The 18,553-nt window shown below is 40.0% G+C and overlaps 2 protein-coding genes across 7 annotated transcripts; one reads left to right on the top strand and one right to left on the bottom strand.

The window, feature by feature from the left end:
• Positions 1 to 339: 339 nt before the first annotated feature.
• Positions 340 to 2,736, bottom strand: LOC146246998 (uncharacterized). The gene is made up of 2 exons (XM_084682530.1): positions 2,447 to 2,736; positions 340 to 2,225 (listed from the first exon to the last, which is right to left on the bottom strand). Exons 1-2 carry the CDS (start codon positions 2,637 to 2,639, stop codon positions 1,138 to 1,140), a joined length of 1,281 nt encoding a protein of 426 aa, XP_084538656.1. The 5' UTR covers positions 2,640 to 2,736; the 3' UTR covers positions 340 to 1,137.
• On the top strand, positions 2,552 to 13,699 carry LOC146246997 (CD151 antigen-like). 6 transcript variants are annotated; one of them, XM_084682539.1, is made up of 9 exons: positions 2,552 to 2,622; positions 3,301 to 3,337; positions 5,469 to 5,553; positions 6,843 to 7,034; positions 10,047 to 10,121; positions 11,558 to 11,662; positions 11,873 to 12,031; positions 12,276 to 12,362; positions 12,581 to 13,699. In XM_084682539.1, the coding sequence occupies exons 3-9, from the start codon at positions 5,470 to 5,472 to the stop codon at positions 12,638 to 12,640; spliced, it is 762 nt and encodes a 253-aa protein (XP_084538665.1). In that variant the 5' UTR covers positions 2,552 to 2,622; positions 3,301 to 3,337; position 5,469; the 3' UTR covers positions 12,641 to 13,699. The 6 variants fall into 6 exon arrangements, with proteins under 6 accessions (XP_084538665.1, XP_084538666.1, XP_084538661.1 ...); XM_084682540.1 differs by lacking the exon at positions 2,552 to 2,622 and adding an exon at positions 2,853 to 2,928; XM_084682537.1 differs by lacking the exon at positions 2,552 to 2,622 and adding an exon at positions 2,860 to 3,093.
• Positions 13,700 to 18,553: the final 4,854 nt, after the last annotated feature.

Here is an 18,553-nt window from a genome sequence, read left to right as displayed (position 1 = left end):
GAGGAACGCCAGCACACACACTCATGTGTTTGTCATCATCACACTCATGAACATGTTTTGTACACTGTAGAGACAGTACATCTGTGGGCTTGGGTGATTGTAGAGCTCCAGAGAGCGAGAGTTGGATTTGTGTGTGTGCACAGTGTCTGTGGTGATAGGTGTCTGTGCCTAAATACTGTAGACGTCATAAGGGCAGGCAGATATGAATGTGCTGTGCTAATATTTACAGCACAGAATCAACAGTATGAACAGTGGTATTTAGGCTTATGCATACAGTGTGAACACTATGAACAGTATGAAATGTAAATGCTAGGAAATGCAGAGTAACAGCTCAAAGTATAAGAATACAATATGCACAAGTTTATTTGCCATTTGTATCTGTACAGGTAAGCTTACATTGGAATCATTTGGGCCTACTCATACATATATAACACTATATTAAATGTAAGTGTTGTAAAAGAAGAACATTGTAATGTGGGCTGATGAATAAAAGAAAGGCAGTGTTTACTTAAAACAAGTTCCATTTACTTGGCAGGGTAGGTAATGTTGTTGAGAAGCTCCTTTTGACATATTTGCTGAAATAAACTTTGCATCCTGATAGGAACCAATAAATATAAACGTTTGACAGTCAAATTAAATCAACCTGATATCTGTGGGCATCGCAGGACTGTAATAAAAACTTTAAGTTAACACTTGTGATTGCACGGCATTTGGACCGAATGCAATTATTGGACTGGCTACTTGTCTGTTTACCTACCTACCTATCTACCTACCTCTCGGATATAGTAAGGCAGCCCGTTCATGTTTTTTGGAGGAGTGGCTTTGAAGGGATGGGTGGGATATTTTGGTTTGAATCCTTTCAAATTCAAGCAAAACTTGCCTAGCCTGCGTACATCAAATGTTCTTAAATATTCCTAGTATTGGTGGCTAGTATTAGTGGCTAGTATAGTAGCCATTTCTAGGTCTACTTTACAATATTCTGTCTAGTGTTATAAGGTAATATGTTAGTCTATCAACATGTCAAGTTCCATGGAATTAGTATTACCAGTACGAGTATTATTTCCATGTATTCATGTTAGATATTTACTGAAAGCACTTTGAAAACATCTACAAAAAATAATGATGTCCTTCCTCAACTTAAGACTTTAACAGGTCAGAATATGGTTTTCCTTTAATGTGTATTAACATGTGGTTTTTCAAGTCTTCACTAGTGCAGACATCTTGACCACAGATATGACAGCAAAATGCTTTCTCTCCAATATGTATCCTCATGTGGTAATTAAGACTTGTACGCTTAGTAAAGGTTTTACCACAATCATTACAAATGTATGGTTTATCCCCTGAATGGACTCTAATGTGTTGAACTAAATTTCCTCTAGAGACAAATCCTTTACCACAGACATGACAAGAAAAAGGTTTTTCCCCGGTATGAGTTCTCATATGTACACTCAAATGTACCATTTGATTAAATCCTCTGTTGCATATGTTACAACAATGTGGTTTCTCTCTGGTGTGTGTTCTTGTATGTACAATCAAATGCCCCATTTGTTTAAATCCTCTGCCACACACTTTACAACAATGTGGTTTCTCTTCAGTGTGTGTCCTCATGTGCACTTTCAGACTTGATCCATTGACTAATATTTTTCCACAAACAGTGCACTGGAACGATTTATGGGTTCTTAAATGGACTTTCAGTTCAGTGGCCTCTAGGTAGGAGTCCCCACAAACACCGCAACGACATTCAGCATCCTTTGTATGCAATCTTACATGCCTCACCAAGTTACCCTTATAGTGAAAAGTATTTCCACACACCTTACAACTATACACAGACTGACTTTCATCAGGCAATTTTGGATTTGACACCTCAATGGAATTCAGCTTACATGCCCGTTCTTGCACAGCATGCTTTCCTCCCTTTTGATTGGGTAGTTTGTGATGAGGTTCTTCTGTCATGTTCTTTACACTTCTAGTTAGGTATGTGTTGGAAAACCGAGTTTGTTCTTCAAATGTTTGAGTTAATATACATTCTCTTGAGTCAGCTTCCAGCCCTTGATTATGCTCTTCTTCCTGATTGGTCTGATGTACCTCCTCTTCCTCTTTAATTTGTTGGGATGCTGGTTCATCCATAACCAGAATAACATTGGTCCTCCAATCCAAGTCACAGTGCTGTTGTTGTTCATGGCAAGCTTCCTGTTCAGGTTCATTGACAATGAACTGCTGTGGGTCTGAAGAGGGCATAGGAACATTAGACTTCAGGAACCAGCATGTATGCTTACATTATTTGCAAGACACCCAACTTCAGTTCTTGTTGGACACATATGGCTTGCTATTTAGATATTCTATGAATAACGTTGAAATCTTAAAAGCTACTGGCACTTTATCCAAACGTACGCGTGTATCCAAACGTACTGTACGTTATTACAATGAAGATGGATCGGTCACTAACCTGTTCTGTGTAATAGTTTGTTTGGGTGTAAAACGGTCTCCAGTTGTATGCGTTGAATCTTGAGCTCCTCGTTTAAACGGGAAACTTCCGCGTGATGTTCGTTAATGGTTTTCTCAAACATTCCAAATATCTCTTCAGCTGCAGAGGTTAGTCGCTCGTTAACGAACGCTTTCAGAGTGAGTATTTCAGCCATTTTTGCTAAAGAAGAACTTGAACGTAACCATTAATTAATGTAGCCCTATTTTTACGTCTTCTGGCTCTCGTCTGTAGACTATGATTGCCACCAGAAGTTGCAGAAATATCACTCTGTGACCAACACGACTTTCTTCTGTTTATTTCCGGTGTTGTGCGATCAGATGCACGGCTTTCATGAAAGGCACCCCTTCGCGAGAGGGCGCGCACAAACCACTCGAATAAAAAAGTGAAAGATGTCGTCTTGATATTATACTATCGTAACTGAGGAGAGACAGCTGTCTCACATTGTAATTTTTTATGATAATAGGAGAAAAGAACGCCGATATGAGGCAGTATAGTTTATAAAACGTTTAGGGCTGTACAGTGCTAGTAGGATGATAATTCCACAATTTTCGAGCTATTTGACGAAACGGGAATAGCGCCCCAGCATGACAGAATAGTAAATCGTCAAGGTGATGGTGGGTGGTGGGGTGGAGTCGACATCCACAAACGCAAGACAGACAACTCCCGGGGCGTAACATTTGCGCTATCCTACCTAGCACTGCCATTATCTCGCAGTCCACCTAAAGGAAAGCTTCCAGGGGATTTTGGAATGAAAACGTGAGATTGTTTTTGATTCACATCATTAACGATCTACTACATTTGTTTTTGTTTCCCAGGTGTCACAGATAGCCTATTATTGTGAACAGCCAACAGGTAAGCAGGAACTATGCTAACTTGCTAGCGCTTTGTAACACGGATAATGCCGTCTTGTTCCCAACAATTATGTTGCTTTGTGCAGAAATTAGTTAGAGCTAAAGGCTAAACAATTGGTTTGTTTTTTTGTTTTTAAACTCTGTTTTATAATTGTTGTTTTGTTGAAGCAGTAAGATATGTGATTGCTTTCTGATTTAGCTTAGATAGTTAGCCTAGCTTTTCTTTGTGAATTACTTTACCGCACTCAACTCCTGAGATTCTGCGCATATCAACAATGTCGTGTCTGACAATTTCGTGTTTTATTTTTGGGTTGGATATAAAGCTCAACAGAGCCTTCATGCCTTAATTAGGCCTATCAAAATGCAGGCTTCTACTTTTAATGCAGCAACAGGATCAGACTCTTAATTTTGTGCTTTATTGCATTAATGAAAAGTAATTGACTAAACCACTTGCATTTCTTTGCATAATTGATACATAACATATTTAAATATATTTACAACATAAATGTTATTAAAATAGACTAATTGGGTGTTATGTATTAATAAATATAGTTTGGTATCAAACCCTTGGGGGACAGGGGAAAGTTGAAATGGTACTCTACGTTCCACCATTTTAATTTAGTCATGCAGAACTGAAAAATCATCCATGTCATTTTTATTCATTGTATGTCTGACAAACTGTCTGATGTCTTGTGAAGTGGTCATATAGTGAGAACACACTATAACAGAAATATGGCAACGCCTCATTTCATGTAAACATTTAAAGCTAAGAAAGTTAATGATATGTTTGATTGCTCCTTTTGTAATCAGTCTAGTTTTCTTGACACAGCTGGGGGATGTTTTCGTAAACTATACTGTAATGAAGTGCGGTCAATAAAACATTGTTTGAATTTAATTGACAGGGACACTCTGAAGAGGTCCTATATACAGCTGGTCAACAAAGCCCAGCTGCTGTTGTCCAAACTGCCCCACAAACTCTCTCACAACACAGACACGAGCACAGACACACATTTATTGTTTTAAAATACATTTTAAATGCAAGAATAGGAAAAATCTGTGTTCTCTGCACTTGAATTTCCAGACATATAAAGCTAATATTCCATCTTATTATTATCAAGTGCAATGTGGTGGTGTTGTAAGAGTAGTATGCCTGTTTAAACGAAAACCAACGTTAAGTCTTTGGTTCTCTTTTTAATCTCCTAAAGTTTTATTGGCAAAGAAAAGTGTTGCCTAGAGGGAAAACTAAATGACATTTCAGTCAGTATGCACTGTTGCTTTAAATAGCCTCGATTTAGAGGCACAATCATAGAAGGCTGTTTCACACTGCTTAAGTAAAAGGAGTATTCAGATACAGGCTAGTTTACTTCAGAGTATAGGAATAAGGCTACTAGCCACGAGAAAGGGAAGAGCAGAAAGACCATAGATTGATGACTGAGTAAGAGGTAGTCCAGCTAAAAGTGGGCAAGTTTGGACTTGAGAAGTGAGTAAGCAAGAGAGTTTTGGGCTAAAGATTATCAGACTTGGAAAGAAAAAATATTGTGTCTGTAGGTTTTGCTTCTCTTTAACAAGCAACTTTGTTTCACTTAGTTTCTGACTAAGCCTAGGCCTGCTTATTGTAGTGGAGCAGTAAACATAATCTAATCTGCTTTCAAGTCTACCATCTGTGTCACGTACAATGCAATCTTTGTCCAAAAAAATCCTCCCCCTGTATTTTTTTGTTGTTGTTACTATCCCTAATTTCAGTGGAAAGTCCTGTGCAAGTAATTTGTAAGTGCTTTTTGCATACTTTTAGGTCTCTTTTTTTCCTCCGTATGCTCTAGTGGCACTTTGGCTCAGTCTCACATTGACTCTGCCTCTGGTACTGAGCTCATATCAACACTGTTGGGCTTTACTATCACCTGAGAAAAACCCTATTGTAGTAGAGTGAACTTCACCCATGTCAGCCTTCAACTTTACCCCTTCTCATAAAAACATATTTAATGTGTGTGTTCTTGTGTCAATGTATTGCATTGATTTTATTGATGGATTGTAGTTGATGCAACAGTGTCACAGATTGTACCTCCTATTTTCAGTGTCAGGATGCATTTTGTTGGTGTGGCAAAGAATGACGAGTTCCCATCTCTTTTCGGTAGCATGGGAGTGTACGAGGAGAAGAAAGAAACATGTGGGACCATCTGTCTGAAATACCTGCTCTTTACATTCAACTTTCTATTCTGGGTGAGTGTATTTTGATTCTAAATAAAGTAAAGAGGCATATTGGTGATGCTTTGGAAGATTTCTGATATGTACAGAAGTGTAATGCGGTAATGTAATACAGAAACGATATGCATAATGTCTGTTTAACCAATAAATGGTAAATGTAGACCATGACCAATTTCAGTTCTATATTTCAGCGCTTTGCTTACTACTCTATAGTGGGGGGCAACATCAAGCTAAGGAAGTATTTTATTATGTGGAATGGAATTTGTTCCTTTATGTAGGCTATGTGTGTGTCGACCTTGTCAGTCAGTGTGTATATATGTTTTTGTCACCATTTACTTGTCAACGTCTGGCTCCTTAAAACAAATTAATAATGTATTTCTCACTTGGTATGCAAGCAGGGCACATCTCTCAGTCAAGTGCTGAAGTGTGAAGTTGCACATCTTCCATGCATTTGAATACATTCCCTGAACCACAAACACATTTTACGAAATGTGCTTGTATTCCTAATCACTTATGAAATACATTAGAACATGGAATATGCTATGTCTAAATGTACATAGCCACATAGATGTGCTCACATTAAACGTGTATGAAGACTAAATGTATTAATGTATAGTCTTTTTGTAAGACATACACACCACCACCTCCTTAAACTGTGTTTGAACTGTTTAGAAACTATGAAAGCTTAAATATTCTGTGTGCACACACACCTAGAGAATGCCTGCAAGCATCTGTTCTCGGATTGGCCTTGCATTAAACATGGTCTAATCAGAGGCTGTCTAAGTGATTGGTTTGGCAATGGGACAAATTTTTGGTGCAGTGCTGCAACATCTGCTGACTCTGCACAGTAGAGTGGGCTACTAAAATTCACTTGGGCCTACTCTCTAGAAATTACATATAAAAGTGTACATGATGTGGATGATGATTGGGTGTGAGAATATGCTGTGCTTGTTGTGTAGAATTTATTGAGCCATTTATTTTACAAAGTCAGTGTTGTTCCCACAAAAACAGGTCCCCTGAATAGAACACAAAAATAACGTTGTCATAGATTCCTCTTTTCTGCTTAGAAATCCAAGTTGTTTACCTTTTGCTGGATGCGTACCCAAGCCAATATTAATACTAAGGACCTCAGGGAACTGCAAATGAGGCAGGCAGCTGTTCAATATTACACATGGAAGTCTCTTCAAAGTGTACAATTTTTAACAATGACAAAATATCCCTTCCTTGTTCCTATGAGTACCTGAACCCTCCACATGATAGGCTTAAAAAAAATCTAATTATTTTCATGTGCTGTATCCTCCCAGCTGGCAGGGGGAGTAGTAATGGCGGTGGGCATCTGGACACTTGTGGAGAAGAGTGATTACATCAGCCTGCTCTCCTCCAAGACCTATGCTGCTTCTGCCTACATCCTCATCCTGGCAGGGGTCATCGTCATGGTGACTGGAGTGCTGGGATGCTGCGCTACCTTCAAGGAGCAAAGGAGGCTACTAAGAGTGGTGAGAATGGGACACATGCATGTACATTCAGGTGCAAGTTTATATTTAGTGTTTGCACACTTGTGTTAAAGGGTGCCTGAACACACACAGTTGGTGATTGTGGGATATGGCATAGGGGATTTCAAAACAAATGAATGATCTATTATGACACACCTGGCCATCCATGTAAAATCACACCAGCTCTTCTGGATGCCATAATACAAAAACTATAACTGGTGACAAGTGCCATTCCACACAAATGGAAAACTACACACCAAGACATCAACATAGTTGCAGTAAGATGCTGCCTTTATTGCAATGCTGCTCATCAGCTTAAGCAGCAAGATGAACTGAGACATCGGCTATCTGTGATTTGTAGAAGTTGGCAAAGGGCTGAACTAGAGAGATGGCGCGAGAGGCAAGATGTGCCAATATGAACACCTGCAGCGCCGGGAAAATGCTTTACTCGCTGTTCAAGCCATCACCTGTAAAATGGAACAGACAGAACTTAATTCTACAGTATGTACACAAACACACTTCTGGTATTTGTTTTACATGTCTGTCCTGCTTGTAATCAAGGTCCATAGTCTCACATAGTCACCGTAGCAGAGAATAACTCAAATGAACCCACCCACACTCATAAGACTGAGTCAGAAAAAGGGAGAGAGAAGTAGAGAGATGGACAACCTGTGAAAGAGTGTGTGTGTGTGTGTGTGTGTGTGTGTGTGTGTGTGTGTGTGTGTGTGTGTGTGTGTGTGTGTGTGTGTGTGTGTGTGTGTGTGTGTGTGTGTGTGTGTGTGTGTGTGTGTGTGTGTGTGTGTGTGTGTGTGTGTGTGTGTGTGTGTGTGTGTGTGTGTGTCAAAACACATAGCCCCATTGTTCATGGAAGAAGTGTCTGAGGAGTGACTGAATGAAAAATTCCATCTTACCAAATGACTTGAATTGAACATTGGCGGAGTCGGAGCAGAAACCCCCTTCAGGGCTCTAGTGCAAACAGATGCTGACCTCATGTACTCCTATGAACCTCATTCAGTTCCTCAATGTTTCTCACTGTTTAACCCCAAAGCAACTGTGTGTGGATATAGTATAATTATATAAGGACACAAGCCTTATGTCACAAGGTATTGTCATATAGATTGTGTGTGCGTCTGAGGATGCCAATGCGCATAGAAGAAGGAGATAGCGAGTGTTTAGACAGCCCTTCTCACTTCACATAAAAATAATTATAATTAGCACAATGCTAGATTCGAAAGCAAGAGACTGCAAGAAACATTAAAAGCAATTTCCTTTTACCTTTTTGTTCATAACACAGACCGATATTACCATAATACATAAAGTATGCAGAGTTCATGCTTCAGAGTCAATATTATGAGGATGAATCATGCTGAAGTAATGTATTTGTCTGGAGAGAGAGCAGTAGAGGTAAAAATGGAAAGGAATGTGGATCTGTGATTATGTGAGCGAGGGAGAGTCAAGCAGAGGAAGGAAAAGAAACGTAACCCTTGCCCCAAGGAGACTGCTATGGAGTCATTTGAGTTGGTAGACTAACTCAGGTACTTGGCCTGTCAGCACTGTGTTTGTGTTTATGTGGCACAAACATGTCTCTGCCTGTGTGTGTTTGTCGCTTTCCAGCTCAATCTCTTCCAGCTGGATGGGCACATCAATAAGCATATAACCATCCACTCAGTATTCAAGCCCTGTCACGTTGGGATGCAATCAGAGGCCACTATCAAATCAAAAGAACCCAGTCCACTTAACTCCACAGATTTTCCATACCAGATAGCATTGGTCAGAAGGAATCGGGTCAAGGGTTTTCCTGATTGCATCTCCGCATGTCCATCTAATTCCAAAAGAAGCTTGGCGATGAAGCATACTTTCCTTAACACATAGTTCCAAATTGCAGTTCTGAACTTAAAGCATAAATCACATAGGGGATCCAATCTGTCACCAGTAGTGTAATTTTATAGCAAAACCACTTTCTCCTAGATGCTTACACGTCAAACTCAGCATTGATTTTCTTTGGCTGCAAAAGTGGACTTTTACTAAATATTGTTATTGCTATTTAAGTTAATGTTCACAGGGAAGCAGCTTGGTCTGAAGTCAACTGCCTTCTAGGTTGGAATAGGACCACTCCACCCCATCTGATTTGTGCCCACATTAAAGGGGAAGTCTTGGGAACAAGTACACACCTATGCAAGCAGAGATGGTGTTCCTTTGAGATACGCTGATATTTCAGAGAAACACTATCCATCTCTCACACTCGCTAAACCAGATCTTTCTGATTATTCAGATTTTACCTGGGGACTAGTTGCACTTGTAATGTTCTCTTGAAGCGTATTTGTTTATCTCCATTGTTCCGTGTTTTACCAGTATATACTGTAATTAGCTGACACCAGCAGGCCAGTACAGACCAGTCATTAAGGCTTAGTCTGAGTTTCTACAGCCTAGATAACATCTTTCTGTTGAAGGACCCTTCATGAGAACTGAGATTAAAACAAAATCTCTAGTCTTTCTTTGTCAGCCTTGAACAGTTTTTAGTGCGTTTAACTCTACTTTTACATTTAATCATTTAGCAGACGTTCTTATCCAGAGCAACTTACAGTAAGTACAGGGACATTCTCCCCAAGGCATGGAGGGTGAAGTGCCTTGCCCAGGGACATAACGTCATGTGCACCGGCCGGGAATGGAACTGGCAACCTTCAGATTACTATCCCGATGCTCTACCCGCTCGGCCACCTGACTCCACTATCCATCATACTTCCTGTGTGATTAAGTGGTGTCCATAAACTTTCACACACAATGTGACTTGAACTGCAATGTAACCATTACTTAACCTCCTTACCAAGCTCAGTGTCAACACAAGAAGTCCTTGACTACTTTCAACTCCATCCTCACTTAATTCAGATTTGCTTTTCATTGTTGTAACCTTGAGACATTGATTCTAACTGCCTTACTTTATTTCTCTCTCTCTCTTTTTTTTTCTTCTTTTTTTTCTTTTTCTTCTTTACCTTTTTGCTCTCTGGTTTCCCACAGTACTTTGTCCTGTTGCTGTGTATTTTCCTGCTGGAGATCCTTGCCGGTGTCCTGGCCTACATCTATTACCAGCAGGTAATCACTCCACTGTCCTGACCACCTGATGCCACGTTCTCAGTACCCAACACACACACACCAACGCACATCCATATACATTTGTCCAAACACACACCATGGATGGGCATTGCCGAGAACATTTTTGGTGTATCACATAAAACAATAACAACCCTCCCCTTGAAGTTAACCTCTCTCCATGTTCTTACTGTGAAATACAGTGATGTACAGTCCCAAACATTATGGCACATCAAAGAGCAAGAGTGTAAAAATGTGTCAGTACATTTTATTTCCTACGGTGGCCCTGAAGTGCAAAACACAACGGCAAATAGTAACACACAACGGCAAATGGGAAAACACAACGGCAAATAGGAAAACACATCCATGTTTTCCTATTTGCCGTTGTGTTTTGCTATTTGCCGTTGTGTTTTGCACTTCAGGGCCACCGTAATTTCCCCCATAACGCTGATGATTAGACAGATGATCCACTACTTGGTTTACATTACATTACATTACAATGTACTTGGTTTACCCTTACAAGAACAGGAACTGAACATTGAACACAAAATATGAAATTCCATTATTCCCTTGCTACCTTTGCTCTTTGCGCTTTTATTGGCACTATTCTTGTCTTCATTCCTGTGTTTAATGTATTCTAACAGTTTTCATAAAGACATATTGTGATGGTGAAGTGTCAGAACATAATTTCCCAGAACTTATGGAAACGACTCCCATTCAGATCCATGGTATGTGGCGTAGCTGCCCACTTGCATTGTAATTGAATTGCCAATTGCGCATATTCTGTCAGAGTAAAGTTAGACACCCGGTAGCTTGTGTGTGAACCCTGCACCTCCTTTCCTGTGCTATTCTCACCTCCCTGCTGCAGTGTTTTCCTTATTGAAATCAAATGAAAGCCAATTTTTTTCTCTCTTTGCTCATTCATTCTCTCTGTTTGACGTTCTTTTTTCTTCCCCACTTATTCATTCTCTCTTCATCTCCCTCCTTTACACTCTGTAGTGCTGTAGTTCCTCTTGTGCTGAGGTTACCATAGAAACTGCAGGTGCCACATCCACCATTTCCCTCTCTGCCAGTGTTGTGCTGTATCTGAAGAACACATGCTTGGTCTATAATGGGTGTTCATACAATGCCCTGTCCAAAACAAGAACTTCAACATGTCAAGGCAACAAAATGTTAACGTTTATGGAAATGTATTATTATAATTTTTTTCAAGTATCAGGTGCTTGTCCTAAAGGTTGAAAACGATATTTAGACCTTTTGCTATTGTGGTTAAGTCACACTCAAATCTTGATACTCCATACATATTAGTTTGTGTTCAACTAACTTGTTTACTAACTAGCTACATCATTCATAAGTTCTGCTCCAGTTGGTCAGTCTGCAAACAGAAGGCAATCATAGTGACCAGACTTGCCTCTGACCTAAATGTTGTTTTCCTGTAGCTGAATGAGGAGCTGAAGCAGAACCTGCGGGAGACCATGGTCCAGAAGTACCAGCAGCCGGGCCAGGAGCACGTCACTGGGGCTGTCGACAAGCTGCAGCAGGAAGTAAGGCTGCAGTTATGTTGATGTCTTTAGGCCTTTTCTCATGTCATCTTTTTTTTATTTATTAATTTGATTCCAGAATGTTTCGACTTTGCATTTTCAGTAGATGTTTGACTTGCAGTCCTGCCTTACTTAGCATCAGCATTCAGCGTTTGCAGCCGGAGCTTTATGATTTTCAAATCTCTCCCTTTGCCCCCACGTTCATTCCACCAGTTTAAGTGTTGTGGCAGCAACAGCTCATCTGACTGGAACGAGAGTGTTTGGATCCGCTCTAGCGCAGCCAAGGGGCGGGCCGTGCCGGACAGCTGCTGCAAGACCCAGACAGAGCGCTGTGGGCGCCGGGACCATCCCTCCAACATCTACAAAGTAGAGGTAAGGGGCTGGGAAGAGACGCTGCTGGGCCGAGGGAGAGGAGAGTAAAGGGAAGGGGTGTGGTAGGGAGTGGGGTGGCGTGATCTCCAGTTTCAGTCTGTGATTCTGGGGTGTTATGGTGACATGTTATGGTCTCTGTTGGTAAATCTGTACCCACACACACAAAAAAAAGGTATCTTGCAATTACATATGCTCATGTCTCATACACACAAACACATACACACAATGTTGTTGCCCTCTCCAGGGAGGTTGCATCACTAAACTGGAGAACTTCATCTTGGACCATCTGAAGATCATAGGAGCAGTGGGTGTTGGTATTGCCTGTGTGCAGGTGAGCAGCACAGACCATCTTGCCCTTCTTGTAAAAAAAGTATAAACCCAATCCAAAATGGAGACCAGTGCCACATTTGTTAAACTCGCCGAATCATCACATTAATCTGTGCTTTCGTCTCCCACTGTAAAGCTAATTTAAATGTTATTGATTATGCTTGGAGGCTTAATCAGGTGGCATGTCCATGACCCCCCCCCCCCCCTCACTGTCAATTTCAGGTCATAGGGATGGTGTTTACATGCTGTCTATATCGCAGTTTGAAAGCAGAGCCATACTGAGGAAGGACTGATTTGTGAAGGAGGGGGAGGGAGATAATGGTCCAGTCTCCATCACCTGCCAAACCCAAATGGGCCTCTCACAAACACCGTGCCAAACAGAGGATGAGGTGTAAGGGAGTAGAACACTGACGATTCCATTTATGCAAAATAGCTGTTTGATCCAAATTGTCACCTGGGGAGAAGGCAACAAATGCATCATTTGGGTTATACCCCAATGTGGTGTTCAGATTACTGAACTAAATGTAACATACTAAGAACATGCAGAGTTCCATATTTACTGAGAACCGCTCACCTTATCCTTGGAATAATCTTGTCACACAGTTTAACAAGGTAGTGAAGACCTCTTGAGTGGCTGAATACATCAATAACACCCACGTTATTTTATTTTAGTGCTAGTAGATTATTATGCTTTGAAACACATATTTTTACTGCTGCTGTTATAGTAAAAGTAACAACTTTTTTTTTTGTTATTCTGGAAACATTACCTTTCTGACACAAGTTGATGCACTTTAGGATGTGTGATTTTGCTTGTTGAAAATCAATAACACCTAATGCATTCATTAAACATTCTGAACATGCAATTAATCAATATGGTGTGTTGGGATATTGAACCCCAGGCATTTTCCTAGCATTTTCCTAGTCTTTTGCACACAAGATGTGGCTAAAAGGCAATTTCACGCTCCATTACAAGATGTTTCAAGAGAAGTGTCAGCATTATCTTTTTATATTAGGGACTTATCCACTGAAGCCAAAGTTGTCAACCCTGACATTGTGTAAGATCATATCAAACGGACTTCTCCTGCCAGCCATTTCCAACGTATGTCCATACTGTGTCTGTCTGTGCGTTTGTAGTATTTTTAAAGAATTGAAGTTATCTTTCTTTTATACAAAACATAATTTTATTTAAGAGACCATTACAATCACTGTATCACACAACATAGTTTTGTTTTTATATGTATGCAACACCACTGAATTAACCAATCTGCTGTAGTTCTGTTTGTCTGTCACATTAAATATCTTATACCATAATATTTTCTTGAAATAAACACAATTATGTCATACATTGTTAAATTCTTAGGGCATAAGGAAAGCTGCATGCTAGATATGTTAAGAATATATATATATATAAATACATAATGTCAGAATTTGTTATTCCAGTTAGTTTTTTTTTAATGGATATTTTATTGAAGCTCCTGAAACATTTGACCACTTGAACACTTCTGTAGCTTCCGCTCAATCAACAAAAGGAATCTCTGAAGTTTAAGTGCTTGCACACCAGCTTATGGTCAACAGCTCCCATGAATTGGCACCAGATTTACAGCAAAGGTTAATTGGAAGATCAATATACGTCGCTGCATTGTGTTAAGATATATTTTGCCTATATTATGACTATTCCCATTCAAGTGAAATATACGAACCATTGCATACGTGAAATATGAACCATTACATACCTTTTGAATAAAAAAAATAAGCGAGAGAATGTAGAAGTCATATGATTCTCGCTCTAGGCAATTATTTAGCCTTTAATAACCCTACGATGCGACATTGGCCTGCATGATATCATGCCCATCCTTGTGGTAATTACAGTTTGGAAACACATGATGGCAGCACTTGCCAGCTTTTTGTGCAGACAATGTGCTTGAGTCTGACGCAAAATCTGATGAAAACAATTGGTAAGCCTGTATCAATACATTTCCTAGGATCCGTTAAGCTTAATTATTCCCAGTGTGCCTGTCTTGATAATGCCAAATGACGAGATTTACTGTCAAATAAAATATGCGCTGTCAAGAAGAAGGTCCATTAGGGTGAATTAGTCCATTGTGAATAAAGGTCTTTTCAAGAGCAGGCAGTCATGTAACATGAAGTGACTCCTACTTTGGTAAATTAATCGGCTAGTTCAGCATGGAAAATATGTCAGTAAAACTTCCATTGTCTCAAACGTAGCTCACCAAATGGCAAGTTTGAAAGGTCAGCTTTCTGTTACTGGTAATGTTTGGCATTTTTTTACATTATTAGAAGGAAATCTCATTGCATGAATTGGACAATTGCTTTGGAGACCATAATAAGTGTCAACGTCCACAAAACAGAGCATGCAAGTAAACCAAAAAAGACAATGCCACTTACTGGTTAAAGATTTTATATATCCATCTGCATTTTTGAAGTAGCCTGTCATTACTATTTTATTTACTATTAAAGTTTACTTACTTAGGTAAGAACCAAGTTTATGTAAAAGCCTTTGTGCCCTATATTATAACATGAAATTAAGTGTTCTGGAATTATAGCCATTTCATTATGGTACGTAGGATGTTCTGCAAAATCAGGCATAATGTTCAATTATACTAATTGATATTTGGTAAATATTTGAGATTGTCCAAACTATTATTTGTTTATGGATTGAACCTAATCTAATAATATACCCCCTTCCTCCACACCCGACCCCACCCCCTCTTTAGCTTGCAAGCTATAGGTAAGCCTGGGCATATTTATTTGTTTTCTTGTCAAACACCATAACACCCAGAAGCTAGCATCCATAGCATGCTAGCCACACCAGTGCCATGACAAATCATGCATATCCTCACGCCAGCGGCATGCCTCCACGGCCAGTTGTCCTCTTGCTGCCCCCTTGCGCCACACACTTATGTTGAGCCCTATTGGCCCAGTGTACTCCAAAACATATTTATGGTGGAGCTCCTACACCCCTGACCTTAAATCTTTGCAGGAGGCATTTTGGTTTCCATGGTGACGTTAAGAACAAACTCGAGGGACATTCAGTGTAGTTTGTCCCTAGATTTTGACAGGAGGGACTGTCCGCAGGCATTTATTCTCAGGGTCACCTACAGGCAAGGTAACCTCAGGGTTTGTGTGTGTGTATGTGTGTGTGAGAGAGAGAGAGAGACAGAGAGAAAGAGAATGAGAGCAACAGAGGACTTATATGTGTGTGAGAGACAGAGGAGAGGAAGAGAGAGGCTTCATGTGTGTTCTGTTTATGTTTAAAAAAAGTGTGATTGGATTGACCATCAGGTGTGCAATGCCCATGTGGGTTCGTGGAAATGAGTTCCATGAGCACGTTTTGAGAATAACTGCCCTATGCTGAGATTAAGCTGTTGAACTCTTTGGAACCTAGACTGAAGAAGATGCATATATTTTTAGGCAAACCAGAATATACACATGTCACCAACAGCACCCAAACCCCAAGTCCCAACAAAAAGGTCATCATATAGAATGACAAGAAAAGACAATTCAATGAGCGTTCAATGTTTATGTTCAGTCGTAAATATATATATAAAATATATGGTGTAATACATAATGATTCAAACGGTAGATGGCAGCAGCATTACTTGGCTCAGTAGAATGGAAAAAAAATGACTTTTGTTTTGACTGTTGAGATCTGCAGACGGAAATGTAGATTTATTTAAAATCTAGTTAAATTTCAATCTTTATTGTCATACAAATCTACACAGGTTCAATCTGTCTTGTCTTTCAATGTAGATCCTTCCCACATTTCCTTTGCCAAAATAAACACTGTCCTGATAGCCACACTCATGCATGTACATAAACACACACACACAACACTAATGGTTGATGACTTTGGAAGGGAATAATTCCTATTTTCTGCAAAAGATAATACATTGTCAGCGTTATTCCACTCCCATGGCCAAGCTTAAAATTGACTACCTTAAATTGAATGTTAGGCTATTTTTACACTTATCAGGGCTGTTGGTAAGTGCTGACTTCACATTTTTCTGCTTCTTATGCAACTCATTATCATTTTCACCAATTGTAGAGTGACTGGCTCAGTTAAGTTTAGGACATTGAGCCATGGCAGCTTTCAAGCTCCCCACTGATGGTTGCCAATGAGAAAAAACAAATAATTAAACCCTCTTACAGTCTCTCAACTCTCTGTATAGGATTTGAGGTATACCAGGAACTTAAGTGCTGAATAACACCCCATTTGATGCTTACAAGCCATTTATTAGCAGAATAGCAATCTGTACACATGTTTGAATACTGGCATTCCATTTAAGTTGAACATATAAGACCTCTGGGCTTGTAGAAGTGAGTCTCAGTAAAATGAGAAGCAAGAAGGAAGTAAAGGAAAACCTGAAATTCCAGGTTGTAAGAATTGTAAGGTTATATTCAAAAGGATCATTCATGACTCAGGTCTCATTGAATGGATGCCTCTTTGTGCCAGCACCAGATGGTGAATTGAAGGAATACCAAAGCTTGTAAAGTATGTCAACATTTCCATTATAAAATACTGCATTAATCTGATTGTTCGCAAGAGTATTGTCCACATGTAAATATAATCAACCTTAGCAAGTGATTCTTCTGACTAGATCATTATAATAACCAAACTGAAATTGAGAATTTTATACAAAAACATTTCACCAACTCAAGACATCCCATTACAGTTACAGTAGCATGCATCACTGTAACTGTAATTTAAAGGTAAAACATTAAACACAATTGTTATTATCCCTCTATGATGAGAAGAAAGTAGAATCAGCCTGAAACCATTGGGAAATTATTTCAATTGGAATCATCCTGCAACAACGAACAAAGGCTTTGCATGACCTCCGAAGGGCTAACTCCCAGTAACTGTATTATTGACAGAATAATTAATCTGTTGCCAACCCAATGTTAAAGGGCGAGTCCTCTTCAAGGAATGAAAATGTATTACTCCCCTGGCTTTTGCCTCCCAGACACCCTGCATTTCTTGGAAAGACAATCACAGTGATGCAGAGATTATGACATTTTGTCCCCAACATTTTGGGATTTAGTGTCAAAGACACGTGCATGTGAATGGGAACACATACAGAGGCTAGCAGGCGGGCAATTACATAATCTTGTCCATTCACATAACCAGCACTCTTAAAGACAACACACACACACAGGCTTTATTTCACATAGAACCCACATCATGTCTTAACCCAGAAATACACATGCACAAAGATACACTTACAAAACCAGGATCCCCTCCACAGCACAATTGGTTGATGAAGAAGAGAGTTTGGATGAGTCTCATTATCAAGGAAAGAAGATACACACAATCAACATTATTCCTCTCCTTTTTACTTTTTACATTACATTACTTTTTATTTGGATATTTTTAATTAAAAAAATCCAGCAATGCTTTGTTGTTGTCCATTCACATTTTGGTCACTCTCAAAGACAAACACTGCATTCACAGAAAATGTAGTCACTCGTTCTCACCCCCACCCTTGCCCTCACCTAAAATGGATGGGCCAGCAAATCTACCACTGCGGCACAACCCCCTTTCTCAATTAATATCAGTACATCTCTCCCTGCTGGAGACGAAGGAGGATCTGACAGAATATAATATTTCAGATTCTCTTGCCCTGTGAAGCCGAGAGCTGCTGTCCCTCTCTCTGTGTCATTGAGGGGAATAGTGTAGGGGAGAGAGAGAGCCGGTGGGGAGGGACATGTCCGCTTCTGTTTGTCACCATCCACTCCACGGCCGGCCGTCAGTGACGCCTGCTTGCCCCGCACACCGAGGGCTCCTGGGAGCCTCTCGTGCCTGTTGCTCATCCACCTAGGAGGTGGTGATGGACTACCCCTCCAACCCCAGACCAAACACACACACATTATGTACACATCCATCCCTGTGTGTGTGTTTGTCCAGGTGTGTGCATGATAGACATGTCAAAAAAAAGTTCAGGATGAGGGGACATTTGCTTATGTGTATAATTATGTGTGTGTGATGGGGTAGTAATGTCGTCAATAAGTGCCAGCAGGCAGGGGATGTGAGGGAGTAAATCTCAGCCTCCCCCTTTCCCTCCCTCCCTCGTTCCCCACTCCTCTAGGCCTTTTGCTTCCTTCTGCATGATTCAACTCCCAAACGCACAGGTCATCAGCTCAACATGGTAATGAATGAATGAATTCCAAACCAAG

The sequence above is a fragment of the Hypomesus nipponensis genome, chromosome 19 (genome assembly GCF_054491055.1).
Source record: "Hypomesus nipponensis isolate SF chromosome 19, ASM5449105v1, whole genome shotgun sequence".
Taxonomy (NCBI): domain Eukaryota; kingdom Metazoa; phylum Chordata; class Actinopteri; order Osmeriformes; family Osmeridae; genus Hypomesus; species Hypomesus nipponensis.
Note: the sequence above shows the minus strand (reverse complement) of the source record. Positions and strands in the feature narration are given on the sequence as shown.